This window comes from Poecilia reticulata, chromosome 10, assembly GCF_904066995.2.
Source record: "Poecilia reticulata chromosome 10, P_reticulata-male-v2, whole genome shotgun sequence".
Classification (NCBI taxonomy): domain Eukaryota; kingdom Metazoa; phylum Chordata; class Actinopteri; order Cyprinodontiformes; family Poeciliidae; genus Poecilia; species Poecilia reticulata.
Genome location: NC_088839.1, coordinates 18,261,247 through 18,278,555, shown reverse-complemented (window position 1 = coordinate 18,278,555; position 17,309 = coordinate 18,261,247). Strand labels below are relative to the sequence as shown.

At 38.5% G+C, this 17,309-nt stretch overlaps 1 protein-coding gene across 2 annotated transcripts; it reads right to left on the bottom strand.

Moving 5' to 3' along the window:
- Positions 1-2,000: 2,000 nt before the first annotated feature.
- On the bottom strand, positions 2,001-17,087 carry chrnb5b (cholinergic receptor, nicotinic, beta 5b). 2 transcript variants are annotated; one of them, XM_017306969.2, is made up of 6 exons: positions 13,514-17,087; positions 6,890-6,921; positions 6,602-6,646; positions 6,049-6,158; positions 3,969-4,959; positions 2,001-2,516 (listed from the first exon to the last, which is right to left on the bottom strand). In XM_017306969.2, the coding sequence occupies exons 1-6, from the start codon at positions 13,563-13,565 to the stop codon at positions 2,361-2,363; spliced, it is 1,386 nt and encodes a 461-aa protein (XP_017162458.1). In that variant the 5' UTR covers positions 13,566-17,087; the 3' UTR covers positions 2,001-2,360. The 2 variants fall into 2 exon arrangements, with proteins under 2 accessions (XP_017162458.1, XP_008418567.1); XM_008420345.3 differs by having other exon boundaries at positions 6,776-6,921; positions 13,514-17,086.
- Between the last annotated feature and the right edge of the window lie 222 nt (positions 17,088-17,309).

The window sequence follows — 17,309 nt, the reverse complement described above, 5'->3', positions numbered from 1 at the left end:
TAAAATCAGAGTAAAACTCTCAGGGCTGTCAACTGATCAGGCTGCACTCATTCATGTTTTTTTTCTCTATCGTAGAGAGAAAAAGAGTAAAAGCCTCTACTGCCTGCTCTTTAGAGATCGCCTGCTTTTACTAACAGGCAGCCTCTGTTGAGACAAGACACAAGGGGCAGAAAGGCAGCAATAAATCAAGAAACAATGTCAAAACAAACGGAAACCAAAGTGTCCATAAAATAAAGTGTTGAAATAAAGCAAATTATGACTTATAGCCCTAAGTGACTCTCCAGCTGTGCAGATAAACAACTTCTCCACACACCAATCCTCCCCCCTTAACTCTCATCCCACTCTCATAGAGCCACTCTGGTGATAGAAAGTGATGGAAATGTCAAGAATGTAATTTATGTGTCATATTAGGATATGGCTGGGGCTACTAATATGAGCTATAATTGCTAAACACAGTCTCACTTCAGTGGGAACAGGGATTATAAATGTTTCTGATCACGAGAGTGTGTGTTTGAAGTGCATGTCCTCCTTGTCTGCTCTGAATTTTGAGGGCGTTTGGCTGATATTCACAGGCTCAAAGTGGTTTTAACGTTCAAACAGAAGAAGGGTTCAATTCAGAGCTCACTGTGCACACATTTATTAATGGGGGGTGTCTTTTCATTATCGTTAAAATAATTATACAATTCTGTTTTGAATACCTGGCTTAATGCTAAAGTGTGAGGGAGTTCTTTTACTCTGAGTTTTGTGTCAGTGAAATGTTGAAGTTACAACAACTTGGAAAGTCAGACGTCCCTCTCCAGCAGCATCTTCAACGTCCAGGATGAGGTACAGCTACAGAAACCCATGAAATGAGCCATTCTTGAGCTAACGTGAAGCCCAGTTGAAGTTCGTGTTAGAGCTATTTGTTTGTAAGGCAGTCTGAATGCTTATGTGCTTGATTCACATCTATCTGGAGATTAGGTTAGATCAGATTATTTTTGACATGCAACCAAAGGCTAACTCTACCATTTAGCTCGTGACCCTTTTTCAGGACTGCACTGTATATAAGGAAGCAGCAGCTGTGATATAATCTAGATGGGGAAGATTGCCAGACTTTTGACTCCAGTTATTGTGAGTGTGTTCAGTCCCAGTCAGTGTTTCTTCAGCCTTAATGCCATCTCAAAATAACAGAAGGTGAGGTTGCAAGCCCCGAGGTCAAAAGGCCATCCAGGGAATCTGTTGACTATAATTCATCCTTGTTCATGACTGTTTCTCACACAGGCGAAAGGAGACACACTCAAATGCTCTCCAGAACTTCTTGTTCAGAATATATTTATGTTTTTTTGTTTTTTTACATGCCATAGTCTGGAATATGTGGCAGTCAAAAACCCTTGTTGATAATTAGAAGCATTGTGAAAATACTGTGATGAGGGCAAAGACACCAGCAGCCCCCTAAAAAGGTAAAAATTATTTTAAAAAATCTGTTTGTGTGGTTGTAGCATAAAAAAAGCAAAAACCTGCAGGATTGAAAAAGTTACTGAGTTTGAACTTCAGCACAGCGTTTAGTTACAGTCTAAACGCTATTGATCAGTTTAAATTAGACATCAGATCCCATCAGTTTGTTTAAAACACAAAGAGACATTTGATTTGTCAGTGGGAGGAAAAAAACATGAAGTTCAACCTTCACTGAAAAATCACTAAAGAAATTAAACGATAAAGTTAGTTGTATTAATATATTATTGGCAAAGATCAAGAAAACAATATGAAAGAGAATACAGAAACTAAAGTAAAGAGTGTCTAGATGAATTACATGAACATTATTGCTGCTGGTTTCAGAGTTGATGAATGCAAACTGGATAGGAAAACAAAAATCCACTTGAACGAACTGTAATAGCCATTTGAGAATAATTGCTATCAACCGTGGACAATATCTTTTGGTTGTGCAACAAAGCAAGCTTTACACACACAAAAAAATGAAGAAGAAGTTGGGCAAATGCTTTCCAAGTGAGAAATGTGAGTGCTCACAGTCACGAAACCCATCAGAACTTTTATTTGTTTTCTCCTGTGTCTTTTTTACAAGGCAAATACAAATGATATAAATCCATATAGCATATGTGCCATTGGCAAAAAGAAACAAAGGGAGTTATCTTGCCTTATTAACATAGATTAATTAATCTTGCTCCACTGTTGATTATAAATTACCTGATATGACAACACTGGGTGCGTAGAGGACAATAAAATCCGAAGATCAAAAGTCAGCAGGTGAAGTGATGGATGTGCAAGATGCATGTGTCAAACATCCTAACAGAGATCTGTTAAGTTCCTAGAAATTTTATTTAATTTTAGAGAAATGTTAGAATTTAAGGGTGGAGCTTCTGGTTTTATTTATGCTCTGCGTCTTCAATAACCGGGGTGTTGTAACTCTGGAACAGAGGCTGCATGAAAAGTCCTGCAGTACCAACGACGCACACACATACAAAAATCCACAGGAAGAGGCGGTCAATCACCATGGCCACATATTTCCAGTCTTCAATGATCTGCAGAGAATCAGAGAAGTTGTTAAAAGTTGTCAGTTTGTTGTTTAAGGTCTTCAACTAAAGAGAAACCGAAAAAAAAAAAAAAGAAATGGTGATAAATTCAATTCAAAGCTTCGTCTCTTTTGATAAAGTCAGATGCCTGAAACCAGGAGCTCATTTAATACTATAAATAAGTTGTACTATTAATAAAGTAAACAATAAAGACTCAACAGACTACTAATGATAACTTCTGGACCTACAAAAACCTTATAGATCAGTAAGTTGTCGTCAGAACCAGAAACGCGTCAAAACATGTTGAAATGCAACTCATCAACTTCCTGGTCTTAATTATTGTCTCACAGAGTAATAATCAGATATGAAGTTTTCTACAATTTTCTAGTAGCAGCATAATGTCAATCGTTCAGTTTTTTCAGTTGAAATTTTTCTCAGTTTGATTCTTCAACTTTCAATCTCTACAGCTGTTTCAAGCTGACTTTCTGAATCATTTCACTGCATTTTGCCATAAATAGTGTGAATTATTTCCAAGTCGTTTCTGCGACATTGTTCTTAACAAAATAGTTCAGAAAGAGCACAGAAAAAATCAGTTATGCAGAGCTAAATAAGCAGAGACAGAGAATAACAATTAATATGTGCTGACTCCACATCGAACATAATTAACGTGTTAAATCTTTAGAAAGGGAAGAACGCAATCCGGTCCGTGGGCATATTAGGAGAGGATGCACCTCCTAACTTGGATTACATTTTTGTTTTCCTGGAGAAAATAACCCACACTTTCGCAGATTTTCTCTCCCTGATAAAACACAGTATCGTCCACGTGGGAACAGCTTATCAAGCTGTCTTGTAGAGACCTGCAGGCGTACGACAGATGGGAGCACTGCAGCTAATTTGTAAAATATTCTGCTGAAATCTTGAGTGACCCCAAACTTCTTCTGCTTCCTTATTTGTTTTGCTTCTGTAAAGCCAAGCTTTCATTTCTAAAGTTGTTAAGCAACAACTCTTCTGACTTTGTGAATGGCTATTCAGAACATTTCTCTGTCAGATATAATTATAGTCATCAGATGTGCTTCTTTAAGATTAAACACAAAAAGACAGCAAATAAATATTTTTTTAAGAAAGAAAGTAGCACACTGTGTAGCGGGATTTCTGCAGTGAGTGATAAATTGTCTCAAGCATCATCTATACTCTTGTAACTCTTAAGCTTTGTACAAATTTTGTCTCACTACAACCAGAGATGGTTGCAGTGTGGCCCAGTCAAAGTCCAGACCTAAATCCAATGGAGATATTTCCAAAACTATGTTTCACTGGCACACTTAGATTTTCAGCTACGCACTATTGTTTGTCGTACTTTCACATTAAATCCAATTAAAATACATTGAGGGTTGTTTTTTGCAATGTGACCCAAAGTTCAAGGAGTGATAATAGTTTCCCTATTAGTGCCACAAAACAACTTACCCCTTCATCATCATCTTCATTCTTCATTTTCTCAGCAATGTAGCGCACTCCATCCACTGCGTCCTCCACATCAATATTACTCTTGAGCGTCATCCTCTTCCTGATCTCTGTGTTCTCCGATAAGTCACTGACTCTCCAGCCGTAGCGCTTGGCTGACTCTTCATTGACATAGAAGGACGGTGAAGAATCCGCCACCCCTGCAGAGATGCTCGTCCCACTCTCTGCTCCGCACTGCCTCTGATCTGAACACTTTTTCCTCTGGTGTTTTTTCCTGAATTTCTCGCGGATGTTTGAGCTGCCGGGTCTCCTCATGAAGAGGAAAGAAGGGAGCCGGTGGAGAAAGACCCGCTTGACCCAAGGCGGCATGGTGTGAGTGCTTGGGGACCGATGGTGGATGTTGAGCACGCAAACGCTTGTGACAATGGAGAAGGTGACCAGCACCATTGTAAACATCAGGTACTTCCCAATGAGAGGCACAGCTAAAGATGTTGGCGGCACTATCTTTGAGATAAGAAGTAGAAACACAGTCAGGGCGAGGAGGACGGAGATGCAAAGAGTCATCTTCTCACCACAGTCTGATGGAAGGTAAAACACCAGGATGGCCAAGGAGGTGATGAGGATGCAGGGAATTATCAAGTTGATGGTGTAGAACAGAGGTTTCCTCTTGATGATGAAGTCATAGGTAATATCCAGGTATCTGATGTCGTTTGGGTCTTCATTCTTTCGTCCCGGCAGGGAAACGATATCCCACTCACCGCTGGGTTTGAAGTCATCCCGTGATGCATAATCGCTGAGGAGGTTGAGATCTATTTCTGTGTGGTCGTACGTCCAGGAACGAAACTTTAAGGTGCAGTTTTGCTGGTCAAAGGGGAAATCTCGGACTTCGATTTTGCAGGCGGACTTGTAGATAGCCGGCGGGAGCCAGTCAACATCTCCATTGTTGGAAACTAAAGCATTGCAATAGAAAGAAACTTCATACGTTCCATCAGCGCTGAAAGAAACGAGAAAACCAAAGGCATTTTTAAAACCCTTCTTTTTCTAGGACGGAATAATTACAGAACATAGAAACATAGTAATCAAGTTTGAAATAAAGCTTGATAAAAATTATGACCAAGAGCTCCAGCATATCATTACACCCTCACTAATATTTGCTTTGGCACATTTTTCTCAGTGAGTTGAACCTTCAAACTCACTTTTTGTAGCTATCAACAAGTTCCTGCTAAAATTCTGGCTGGATATTTGAACTGGTAGGATCAAACCTTCAGCCAGACTTCATTTCAACGGGTTTAAAGTTGAAACTTTGGAGACATAAATCTGCAAGTTTTACATCAGCCTACTTTATCCATTCTAAAACCAGTTTGGATGTGTACTTGGCATCAATTGTCCTGTTTTGTTTTAGGTCTGATAGAAAAGGTTACCCTCAGTCTATCATAGACTTTCTCCAGTATCATTTCAGCTGGGCCAATCAGAAAACAGATGGAGAAGTTGTGAACGACGGCATCTGTCCACCTGCAGTTTTAGCAGTGGCGACGGAGGAAGTGTGAAGCTGTTCAGTCCGTGTGTTGGCCATGTTCCCAGTGGGGGACAGTTGCTTACTGCACTGGCAATTTCAGATATTGGGTAAAGTTTAAAGCTACAACAGAGTCCACACCTCCAGAGAAACAATATTAAGAAACATTTCTCAATATCATTTCTCAATATTTAGAAACTATATTGAGAAGTTATAATTTCTCAATAGCCAAGAGTTTACCTAGCAATTGGTGTTTCCTAAAAATAAAAACATATATATGTATAAGTACATATATATTTTCCCTTGTAGTGACCAGAGACACCGTTAGTGAAAGAAACTTGAAAACTATTACCTGAAACGACGACAAGATAAAAAATATCAATATCAGAAATGAAACAGGGGAACTGAATTCCCATTTAGAAAGTTTAGTTTTTTCAAGTATTTCTCTCAAACTTCCGATTTCATTCCAGCTATGCTCACACACACACATGCACTACATGCATACACACACACACACACACACACACACGCACACACACCTACACACGCACAGTCAGAAAGCCATCTTACTTATTATAGAGGACGATATCTGGAAGCCAGATGTGCTGTGACGGGAGCCTGATTTTCTTGATTCCCTCATACTCGTTGGGATCCCACATTAATCTGTAGTCATTCCATCCCTGATGCAAAATTAAAGTTTTGGAAATCCATGTGAATTAATTAATTTAAAAACACGCGCGCACACACACAGTCATTTCAAAACATCCATTATTTATCCCCTACAAGGAGCTTTGAAAAGATGTACGAATAATTGTAACAAAACAAAATAAATGAATGCAGAGGTCATACGTAAACAGGCTGGTTCATCCATAAAAATATTGGTTGAGTCAGCTGTCACGTGTGTTTATAATAGTAGCACACCAAAATCTTTGGCTAACATGTGAGCTGACCTCACCAGGGAACTTGCTTTACGTCTGTGCACAATTTTTTACAAACCACTGCACTGCGACAAACCTAAATACGTTTGTGAGCGCATGACACTGACTAATATAACTAAAGGCACGCAACAATCCCTTTTCTCACACAAATATAGTAACGGACAATGGAGTTCAGCTGAACAAACCTGGGTTAACCAGCAGTTGGTGGTCATGATCTGCTCCCTCTCGTTCTGAAAGGCAGACAAACATGGCGACACAGGTCAGACACATAGAGAAATCCTTTAAAATAACAATCCATGATGATGCAATGGTGTGATGGCAGCGTGTCTTTTCAGCTGTGGGATCCTGCGTTCAATTACCACGTTGATCAGCTGGGCCAGGGACACTTGTATGTTAATGGAGACCTGCTGGCTGTTGTTGACAGCCGGCCTGATCAGCTTGTTATACCGCTCCGGTGACAACAGGTGACTCACCAGCCTCTCCTCTACGTCTGCACACAGGGCAGCTGGAAACATGCAGAGACAAACACACACACAGAAAAAGAAAACTGTTGGAAACAAACTGCATATTACTGACTAAAGTTTAGTGTCATTTTTTACATAATGTCACATATCTATGCAGTCATGTACAAAATCAAGCCGATTTCCTTCTTCAAGCTTTTATAGTATCTTTTCTAGCACAAAAAGTAAGTAAATGTGTGTGTGGCTCATTATTTCTATCCAGAATTTGTTGACTATTAGTGATGCACTTCTCAGATTTTCCATCATCTCGCTAGTAAAACACGGTGTGGGCAGCATTATGCGGGGGGAATCATTTTCTTCAGCAGGATGGGAAGGTGGATAGAGCTAAATACAGGGCAACCTAGATCCAAATAAAGGATATGTTGTGAGACTTGATTATTGCTTTTTACTGACATCTTTGCCCAGTCTGACTGAACAAAAGCTGTTTTGCAACAAGACTTGGCAGACACACACATCTTTAAATATTCAAAACTGGTGGAGACGTAACTCAAACGTGGTGGAACAAAGTGAAGTCAGAAAGGTGGACGTTCTTTGGTCAAATATTTTTGAAATTGTATTATCATTTTCCTTAGACTTCATAATTATGCATTACTTTGTGTTTAATCTCAATAAAATACTGTACACTAAAGTTTCTGTTCAAGTTGTGAAAAGATTTAAAGGATATAATTTAATTGGAAGACACTGCATATAATGACATGGATGTTCACAAAGACACTATTTAAACCTCACCATGATCAAGGTGCAGTGATGAACAAAGACTGAGGTTTCAAATAACCTTACTATAGTGATTTGACCTTGTATAATGGGCTCTTCTGTGGCAGCGTCCTTTTGCTACTTTTCTCACTGTCCCGCACCAAACAGAAGAAGCCAATTTTACTTTAAAAATGTAAAAGGGGGGCAATGTAAAAATAAACCGTCCCACAAAATATTTATCAACTGGGAAAGATTAATGTCTTCCTATGAATGCCGGAGCAACAGGAAAACATGAATACGTGTAGCGCACACTGCGCGAGGTCGTGTTAGGTGTTAACTCTGACAGCAAATCCTCAAAGAGCAAATAAGGAAAGAATGAGGTCTATTAGCTGACGGGAGCTGAGATGGAGCTTTGTGTCTACCAGTGGGTCTCATCACACATGCATGCCCACCCACAGAGAGAGACACTTCGGTCCGCCTCAGTGCACTCTCCACACGTCAATAATTTATGGCCACTAAAATAAAAATACCATCATTTTTGGTGCAGAGAGACTCAAACATAATCAGACATTAATCTTCAGGTCTTTCCCCACTCACGTAAAATCTTTACAAAGATCAGAACACGGAGATGAAAAAAGAAAAAGAAGATGAAAAGGTGATGTTGTGTTTGAATGACACAGACAGAAGATCTATTATCAGACGACACATAAAGGAAAACAAACTTTTTTGGGTTTCTTTTTAGGATGGTGAATAATTCAGGGGAATGCCATTTGTGGTGGACCAAAACAATTCAGGCTTTAGCTGTACTAGGATTTACTCAGTACACTGCCCTAATCGGTCATTCTATTAAAAAATCTTTTTTTTAAAAAAGCAGAGTGCAACTCGTGCATCCTCGATCATGTGGTCAAATGCAGTCAGACCTTTAGCATTTTTAATGTGAACCTTCCTGGAGTTTCTGATTTCTGTTCATTGCTTTGTCTCAGTGTTTTCCCTCTTAGTAAGATCTTCTTTATATAAGGAAACAAAAAACAATGAAAGCTCTATATTGCCACATTGTTTCCTGTTTTTTATTTCTTTCTTTGACGTGTCTGAGATGGCTTGAAACAAGAAGAGACACGGGAAGCTCAGAAAATGGCTTTCTTCCTTTCTCTGCTCCCACTGTGTGACTTTTACATGAATCCACAGCTTGGGTGGCAGCTACTGGAACTGCTGCCACAGCTTGATTTGCTGATAGAGTTGATTTCTCACTTCATCGACTTATTATGGTAATACAAACACCATAATCACAACAAGCGTGGTAAAACAACTTTATTCAGTAAATTGGAATATTATGAGTTCAGTAACTCAATCCACTAAGTGAAACACATTAAGGCAGACAGACGTCATCAAGCCTACAGAAGGTAAAATGGGTTAGCTACAACAGGAATGAGAGTCAAAAGGCCAGTGCTCAACAGTTGATTTGCATTTTTATGGCTCTCAGCAACTTTATTTAAATACGAAAACCTCTGCTAAGCACAAGGGGAGGGAGGTGATAGGGGAACACGGACACATAGCATTTTTGACCATTCTTGGCAGTGCTCTACAACCTTCCACTCTGACAAAAACCTCTTGCCGATAGCCCTCATGCTCCATGCGCACGGCAGAACTAGGTGTCAATAACTGTCGAAAATCCCACTTTTCATCCAGTGTACGTTCCGGTTAATTATGATGTTTTTCTACTTACTGCTAATGAAAACATAACTTTTCAGACTAGACTGTTACATCAGATCTATAAAAAACACTTAGTTCAGAAGTGTGGGAATAATAATAATAATAATAATAATAATAATAATAATAATAATAATAATAATAATAATAATAATAATAATAAAAATACCTGCTGAAAGGTTGTTTTCAGGATACTTTTAATCTTACGAATGAGCTTAATCAAAATGCATATTCTAATTTATTGTACACAACTCTATAACCTGTCAGCTCATGGATAAGGGGCCCTGGTGACTTCATATTTATCAGTACTTATGAGAAAAGAGTTTTTATTATCAATAGTATCTTTCTAGTCTCAGAAAAAAACAGAGTTTTGAATTTTGGGGGGGATTTTTTTATGTGGATTATTTTTTTATAATCCACATAAAGTCATGATTATGTATAGTTTCTATGCATCCCGAATGCTCGGTTAAATGTTTTAACAATTGGTGTCAGAATGTTTTGAATATAGTTATTCAGTTGGAAAAACATACCATGTCATGAAATTTTATTTAAACATAATTATTTTTATTATTTAAACTTCTCTTTTAAGATGCTCAGTTTAAATAAGCTTATCATTAATAATCCATGACATCATGTTTGCTCATGGTGCAAATACGACATGACAAACAGGCTCATTTCTTTTACCCATAGCAACTATTAGATACTATGGATACAAAATATTGTTTTGGCGTCGTGTCAGGCGAACCAGCTCACATGTAAATATGTGGACTTTGGATTTTGCATGGAATCATATGCTTTGTTGCAGTGAAACAAAGATGGAGGTTTTCAACAACAAAATATTTCCAACCGGTTCAGCTTGTCACAAAGAATGGATAGTGTGGGGAAAAAAAGAAAAACTCATGGGTCTTAACTAAAGTGGAGGGTGTCGGATGCGGTGTGCTTAGCGGGTGGAGTAGTCATCTTGCAATTAAAAGGTTGTAGGGTCAATTACAGCTTCCTCCTATCACATGTTGATGTGCCTCTGGGCAAGGCATAACCCAGACTGCTTACCAATCTGAGTATTAGTGTATAAATGTAAGTGTGATTGGATGAAAGTAGCTACAGTGTAAAGTGCTTTGAGTGGTTAGTATGAGCGGAAAAGTGTTATAAAAGCTCAGTCCATTTACAATTTGCTTCTTGTTATTACAGCGATAGCATCAGGAGCTCTTTGGGATATAAACACACAAACAGTTCTCTGGACACAAGATCCACCTTTATCCAAGGACATCTTCAGTCCCAACACCCACCACAACAAACGATAAAGACAGATTGTGAAGAGAAATGGTCAAATGGTCTCTGTGTAAGATTTATCCTCATGAAATGCTATAGAAGAAAACCAAGTAGTCTCCCATTCACCACTGTTTTCCATTAAATAAATGTAGGATTTTTGTTATTTTCAAAAGTTTGTCTGTGGTGATATGCTACAGCAGTAAAATGTTTTCTAAAAACAAAGTTTTCACTCATATTTATGGCGGTAAATATGTTCTACATTGTGTGTGTACCACCTTGCCAAATCAAGGCACAAACAGTAAGCCTGAGATTAATTGGAAACCAGAAACTCCATGAGAAAACACACAGAGAAATCAGCTCTGTGATGAAGAAAATGTGTTAATGTTATCAGAATGGAGTAAAATCAACCCTTTGGAAAATTCTGCCTTGCATCCATGTCTGTTACAGATTTAAATGAACTCTGTTCATTCTGATAAAAAGAGTGATACCCGGTAAAGGATTATAGCTTTAATCCTGTGGCTAAAATAAAAACATGCGGTCAAAGTCTGAATCCTAAAGGGACGTTTAAGCATTATCGAGGCTGTATTTAAATATTTGAGTCTGTATGAATAACTCTGACTTTAAGTGAATGAAAGAAAATCTTTAATAATATCAATATGCATAACAATAATTCAAATAAATCATAAAAAGTTTAAAACCAGTATGTAATTTATGTTCCTGATAAGTGGACCACTGTGTCACCTGCAGATGGAGCAGAGGTGATAATAGAATATTCATAAAAATCAGTTCAGCTGCACATTAACTATTAAATTACATAAAAATAAATTAATCTGAGTGGAAAGAAATTCCAACCGGGACATACAAAATAAACATTTAGTGGTTTTATTTGCAGTTGAAGACACACAACCAGAATGTTGTTGTATTTTTGCCACATGGATTAACAAATCAAATTATGATACACATTAGCATTGCTTTTGTATTTTATTTTGTGTTCTTTTGAGCTCATTTCAGTACCATGGAGAGGTCCTGAAGATACTTTAACTTCTCATAATTTTCTAAAGCCCTGCGGCAGACTGGCGACCTGACCAAGGTGACCCCTCCTCTCGCCCGGAACGTTAGCTGGAGATAGGCACTAGCAACCCTCCCGACCCCACTGAGGGACAAGGGTGTATAGAAAATGGATGGATGAATGGATAATTTTCTGAATTCAGGCTTTAGGGTGAAGGCTGAGCTCTTACCCAAATGACTGCATGCTCTCAATGCTCAATATCTTAGAAAAGTGTTGCCTTTAACTTGTTTTACATCCACAAAGGTTAATAATGTATTTCATTGAAATTTCAACAGATTGAAAGAAAGTGGTGTATAATTGTGAGATAGAAACCAAATTTGTCATGGTTGTGGGAGAATTTTTAACTTACAAAATTTTAAAAACTGACATGTATTTGCATTCAGTCCCATTAACTCTGATAGCCCAAAATAAAATTTTGTAATTGTAAAAGTTTTCAGAAGTAACCAAATGTTGTCATCCTGTAATCCCAGTGCAGGTGGAGCCGTTCTGTGAAGGCCTCCAAAGTTCATTAGTAAATAAAAAGCTTAATGAAGACCAAGGGACACAACAGACAGGTCAGGGATAAAGGTGTGGAGTAGTTTATGGAAGAGTTAGGATTTAAAGTGCAACAATGTTCGACAATTTTATTGAGAACTGAGAACTATTTGAGCCATCATTCTAAAATTGATGCACACCATACACAATGTGTCTTTGAATCATCCTGAAATAATATGAGTTACAACAAAACTTAATTTCTCTTTGGGATTAATAAAGTATTTTGAATTTAATTGAATGTCACACCAGCACCAAGATGATTATCCAGCTAGGCAACAATAATATTAACCTGTGCACAGGGTAACTCTGAGATCACAAGTGGGAAACAATGACTTACAGTAACTGATAAAATAAAGTCACTGTTGAAAGTTATTCATAAAAATATGTGTTTACCACAAGCAGTGCAACGAGCACAACAAAAATGTTGAAGACGTTGCTCTGGTCAAACCAAAGCTAAACCTTGTGGCATAAATACAAAACACTGTTTCTCAAAGCAAAATATCCGTTTACATACCATCCCCATAGCAACGCATGGCGATGGCAGCATCATGCTTTTGGGATTCTTTTCTTCAGGAAGGACAGCTAGTCTGGTCCAAATTCATTTGTATAGTAATTGCATCAAATGGTTCTGTAGGAGGTGAATGAATTTTCCAAAACTATGTACCATTTTAATACTACCTTAGTTAGGCATGATCGCACTTGGATTGGTCCAACACAAAAAAAATTCCCAATAAAATTCCCCCAGATTTGTTAATGCAACACAAAATGTTGTTGCATGTAGGGCACAGAACATATTTTAATTCCCTTCTTGTGTTTGTAGATTACTTTATGCAGCTTTATACACCTTAAAAAGTCATAAATCTTAAATTGCTTGAATTAAGATTTGAGGCTCAATCTCAGCATATCACACATCACCTGAGTTATAATTAAAAGGTAGTTTAATTGAACCACCTGCTTTAAAGTCCTATTCCCACTGCACTGAATTTGACTCCAGAAAACTAGCCACGGATTAAGCATTTGCATTGAAATAAATAAATATAATTCTGCCCAGATTTTGCTGCTTTAAACTCATTAAACAATAACTTGATGCTTTGGGGCAGAAAGTGCAATAACCTTCAACCAATAACACCTCCATATGGTCAAGAAAGTGAGCAACAGTAGGGCAAGACAATTTCAAGACAGCTCACCAAATTAATAATAGCAATCAATAATAATAATAATAATAATAATAATAATAATAATAATAATAATAATAATAATAATAATAATAATAATAATAATAATGCTTGAGAAAACTAACTCACCTGCCACGGCGAGAACCAGGAGAGCCAGCGCTGTTTTCACCGGGACCCCCATCGCTTTATCTCCTCCAGAGCGACGCGCGCTCCCAAACTTCCAGATGGAGAGAGTCTGTTGCGTTTTCTTGGCGTGAGGTTTACTCAAATCGGCAGGAGGAAAACGAAAAATCGAAGCAAACCAAGACAAAAGCGGTTATAGTGCTGCCATCGTGTCAGACTCAGATAGTTGATGAAGCTCGGAGGCATCTAGAGGATGGAGAGGAACGCAGGCTGCAGACTGAGCCGGGAGAAGAGGAGGTTGGATGTCTTCTGCTAGAGCGCACCGACTCCACCGCCGGTCCAGCAGCTGTGATTGCGCGCAGAGGAAGCCACGCCGTGGAAATCCGAGTCCTGCCTGGTTTCCTCTCACCGATGAGAGTTTTGTTTTAATAGAAAATACTTGCTAGAAGTAAGAGGGTCGTTGACTCAATTATCGAGATAGAGGATTAAATCACTGTCTCGTCGTCTTGGCTGCGTCGGTTTCACTCTCTGCTCACCTGATCCACAGTTTCTAAGTGTGACAAGTAATAGGAAGCTAAGTTTCCTGAGGATGACCCTTAATCCTTAAACTTAACTGAAACCAAGCTAATCTGGATTAATTTTCTTGCACTTTTAATTGAAATTGGTGCCTTGAGAGTTGATTTGTTGTTAAAGCCAGAAAAGTTCCATAATCAATTAATTATGAGCAAAAATGTTAATTAAACTAAGGCAGCCACTTTGCTCCAGGAAAAATGCTTCGTTATCTACATCCGGGTTGGACAACACATTGCTGTCCAGGTCTGAATCTGAGCGACTCTTGGATTTCTAATGACTGTGAATTTGTATTTAAAAAATGAAGTAAAAAAGATCATAATTTTAAGCGGTACTGTTGAAACCAACATTATTCGTTCTTTCTTAATTTATTGAGACCATGCAATTTGTTGCAGTCGAAATGAAAGGAACCATCTTATCTGAAGCACAGAATGGAAGTATTATCTTCTGTACAAAAAACAAATGCTGTCAGACAGCTTTAAAGCACACTTGATCATATTTAAGGCAGACTTTTGTTACTTCATCTTTATCTCATCTTTCAGGTGTAGAATTATCAATCTTTTAATCTAACCTAAATAATAATTTTCCACAGTACTGGCAATTTTTGACTAATATTTTTGAACAAATCTCATGTAATACGAGAAATTTCAAACACTTTGATCTAATATTATTTTAAAAATACATTTTATGCTTTCATGAATAGACCGATATTCCACAAAATAGCCACAGCTCCGGTTTCAGTCTGACTCTGTTGTCCTGCCGTCACGCCCTGTTTCAGCCACACCTAAGCGTTAGTCCAAAGTCCTGGGCTGTCTCTCCTAATGAGCATTATCTCTGCGTCCTAAAAGCAGAGAAGAGAAAGAGAGATTTAATCAGGGCTTCTCAGAGCTCAGTGTGGGGTCAGCTGAAAAGCCAGACACCAAACACACCAGCATGGAATATACTGATAACATCTGAGCTCTTGTTTCGATCTTACTGAAACTGGATTTTTGCCATATGAAATATGACTCCTAAAGAAGCTGACTGCTTTTGAAAAGAGCAGGATACGTAAATATGTTCTGGTCCTGGATGAGCGACTGATGAGGCTGGTTCAACAAATGATGGTTAGTTTGGTTTCTCCATGCAGACCCTGGTCAGCAGGAGCTTTTCGGGTTGTAATGGCTTCTTGGGGGGTATAAATTGTCCCCTCATCTGATGCTTCTCTCCCTCTGGACGACATGGCGCCCTGGTGAAGTGACCGATCCCCCTCCTGTATTAATGCTGTCATAAATTCATATCACATGGACACATTAGTGTCTTCATCTGACAGAAGGAAATGGGGCTTTTTAATCCAGTCTGGTGACCTGTCACAGTGGGACATTGTCTCGTTCCACTGGGACAGACTCCGTACATGAGGACGTCCTCTTCTCTCATCTTGTCATCTTTTTGAATACACATACAGAGCTTCTGCCAATTCTTTTTGGCAGAAGCTCTGTTTACTTTTTTTTTTTTCCAAATTTAAATGTTTTAGTTTGTCAAACACATTTTCAGACCAGCTACCAATATCTTAAGTAACCACACAATGCAGTTTTAAAAATTATGATTTCTCCAAGCAAAAGAAAACTGTTCAATCCAGTCTTAACGTATGTGATAAAGTGTTTCTCCTCTAAAACTAAAACTTTGGCAGCAACAACTTCCATCAAGTGATGCAACAACTGGCAACCATCATCCTGCTTCACAGCCCACAGGTGAACGGTAAGCCACAAAGTGATGGTCCGACATCCTCCGTCAGGATTTTCCGGCGGTGAGCAAGAAGTTTTGGTTCCATCATCTATTTGAAGCCACGCAGTGCCTGAAGTAGCAAAGCAGATCTGGACCGTCACCTGTTTGACAGCTGCGTGATGTTTATTTTTGCTAAAACGTTGCCTTAATTTTGAGCCTGATGTAAACGGACTTAAACATCCCCAAAATGTTCTAGTTTTGTTTTGTTTGTTCACCAACAAATTTCCCAAACGCTCTGAGGATTATCAATATGTCTTTGGAAAACATTAGACAAGGCTTTGCATTCTTTCTGTTATGTAGATCTTAAACAGTTTGGTTTTTGCTGAACTCTGAGATAAAACAAATGAGGCCTGCAGTGATTTATTTAAGTTTTATTCTATTATAATGAAATGAATGTGGCAAATTACAGTTAATTAAGGCTGGCAAAAATATTTTAACATAAGGTTAAGATAGTTTAGGTCTCTTTTTTTCCCTTAACAAAATATAATAAGTACTTTAAAACTGCTTTTGTATCTTCTATGTGTGTCTTTATCGTATACTAGGAGTTTTATCAGCTCAAATCTTGTTAAAGTATTTTTAGCCGTAAAGGATATCATTTAAAAATTACAGGGAGATTACAGTTCAGTGGTTTGCTTCTACAAAATGTGTTACACAGCTTAGCACACTTGAGCTCATTGTTTTTCGATCAATTTAGGTCACTGTCACTTGTGTGGAAGTTCTTAGTGTTAGCATGTTTGTTTACACACTATTTGGGGAGGAAATATTCATACACACAGCTGAGTTGACATGCAGGTGTGGTGTAACAATTTTTGGATTCCAACGGACTCTTGCATGAGCAGGAAACACTCATGAATAATAAAACGCTCCATACCATTTTCCCTCCTCTGCAGTTGTTTCTGACGCGTCTTCACGCCACTTCCATGGACCGCTCTCTTCTGCTGCTCGGCTGCCGACTCATGCGTAATGAATTAAACACGAGATGAATGACTCAAAATTATTCTTGAAGCAGTGTCGTTTCCTTTCCCTCCAGTGCGGCGATTCCTACAAGTAGAGTTGGTCTGGCTTTCGTGCAGCTGCATCACTTCAGCTCTTGTGGGCTTGACCAGCTTTGCGCTACCGCATGAAAAACGATACAATGTCGTGATTATCTGGGGCAGATCATGAAATGTGCTGCTGAACACAAGCCCGATGGAAGAGTCCTGAGCACGAAAGGTTGCTGCAGCCGTCCCAGCTGAAAACCAGCAGAGCAGCTGTACGATGCAGATTTTGAGGACTGTTGGATTAAATTATCCAAAATGAGATCAGGCTTTTATAATAATCACCAAGTTTACATTTTCCAGCCGCATAAAAGCTCCAACGTATTCCATCTTATGTAGAAGAGAGCATTGTTGAAAGACCAAATAGCTGCAGAATTTGAAGTGGATTTAAGTTTGTTTAACCTTACAAGCAAAAGTTATGTGTAGATTTACTC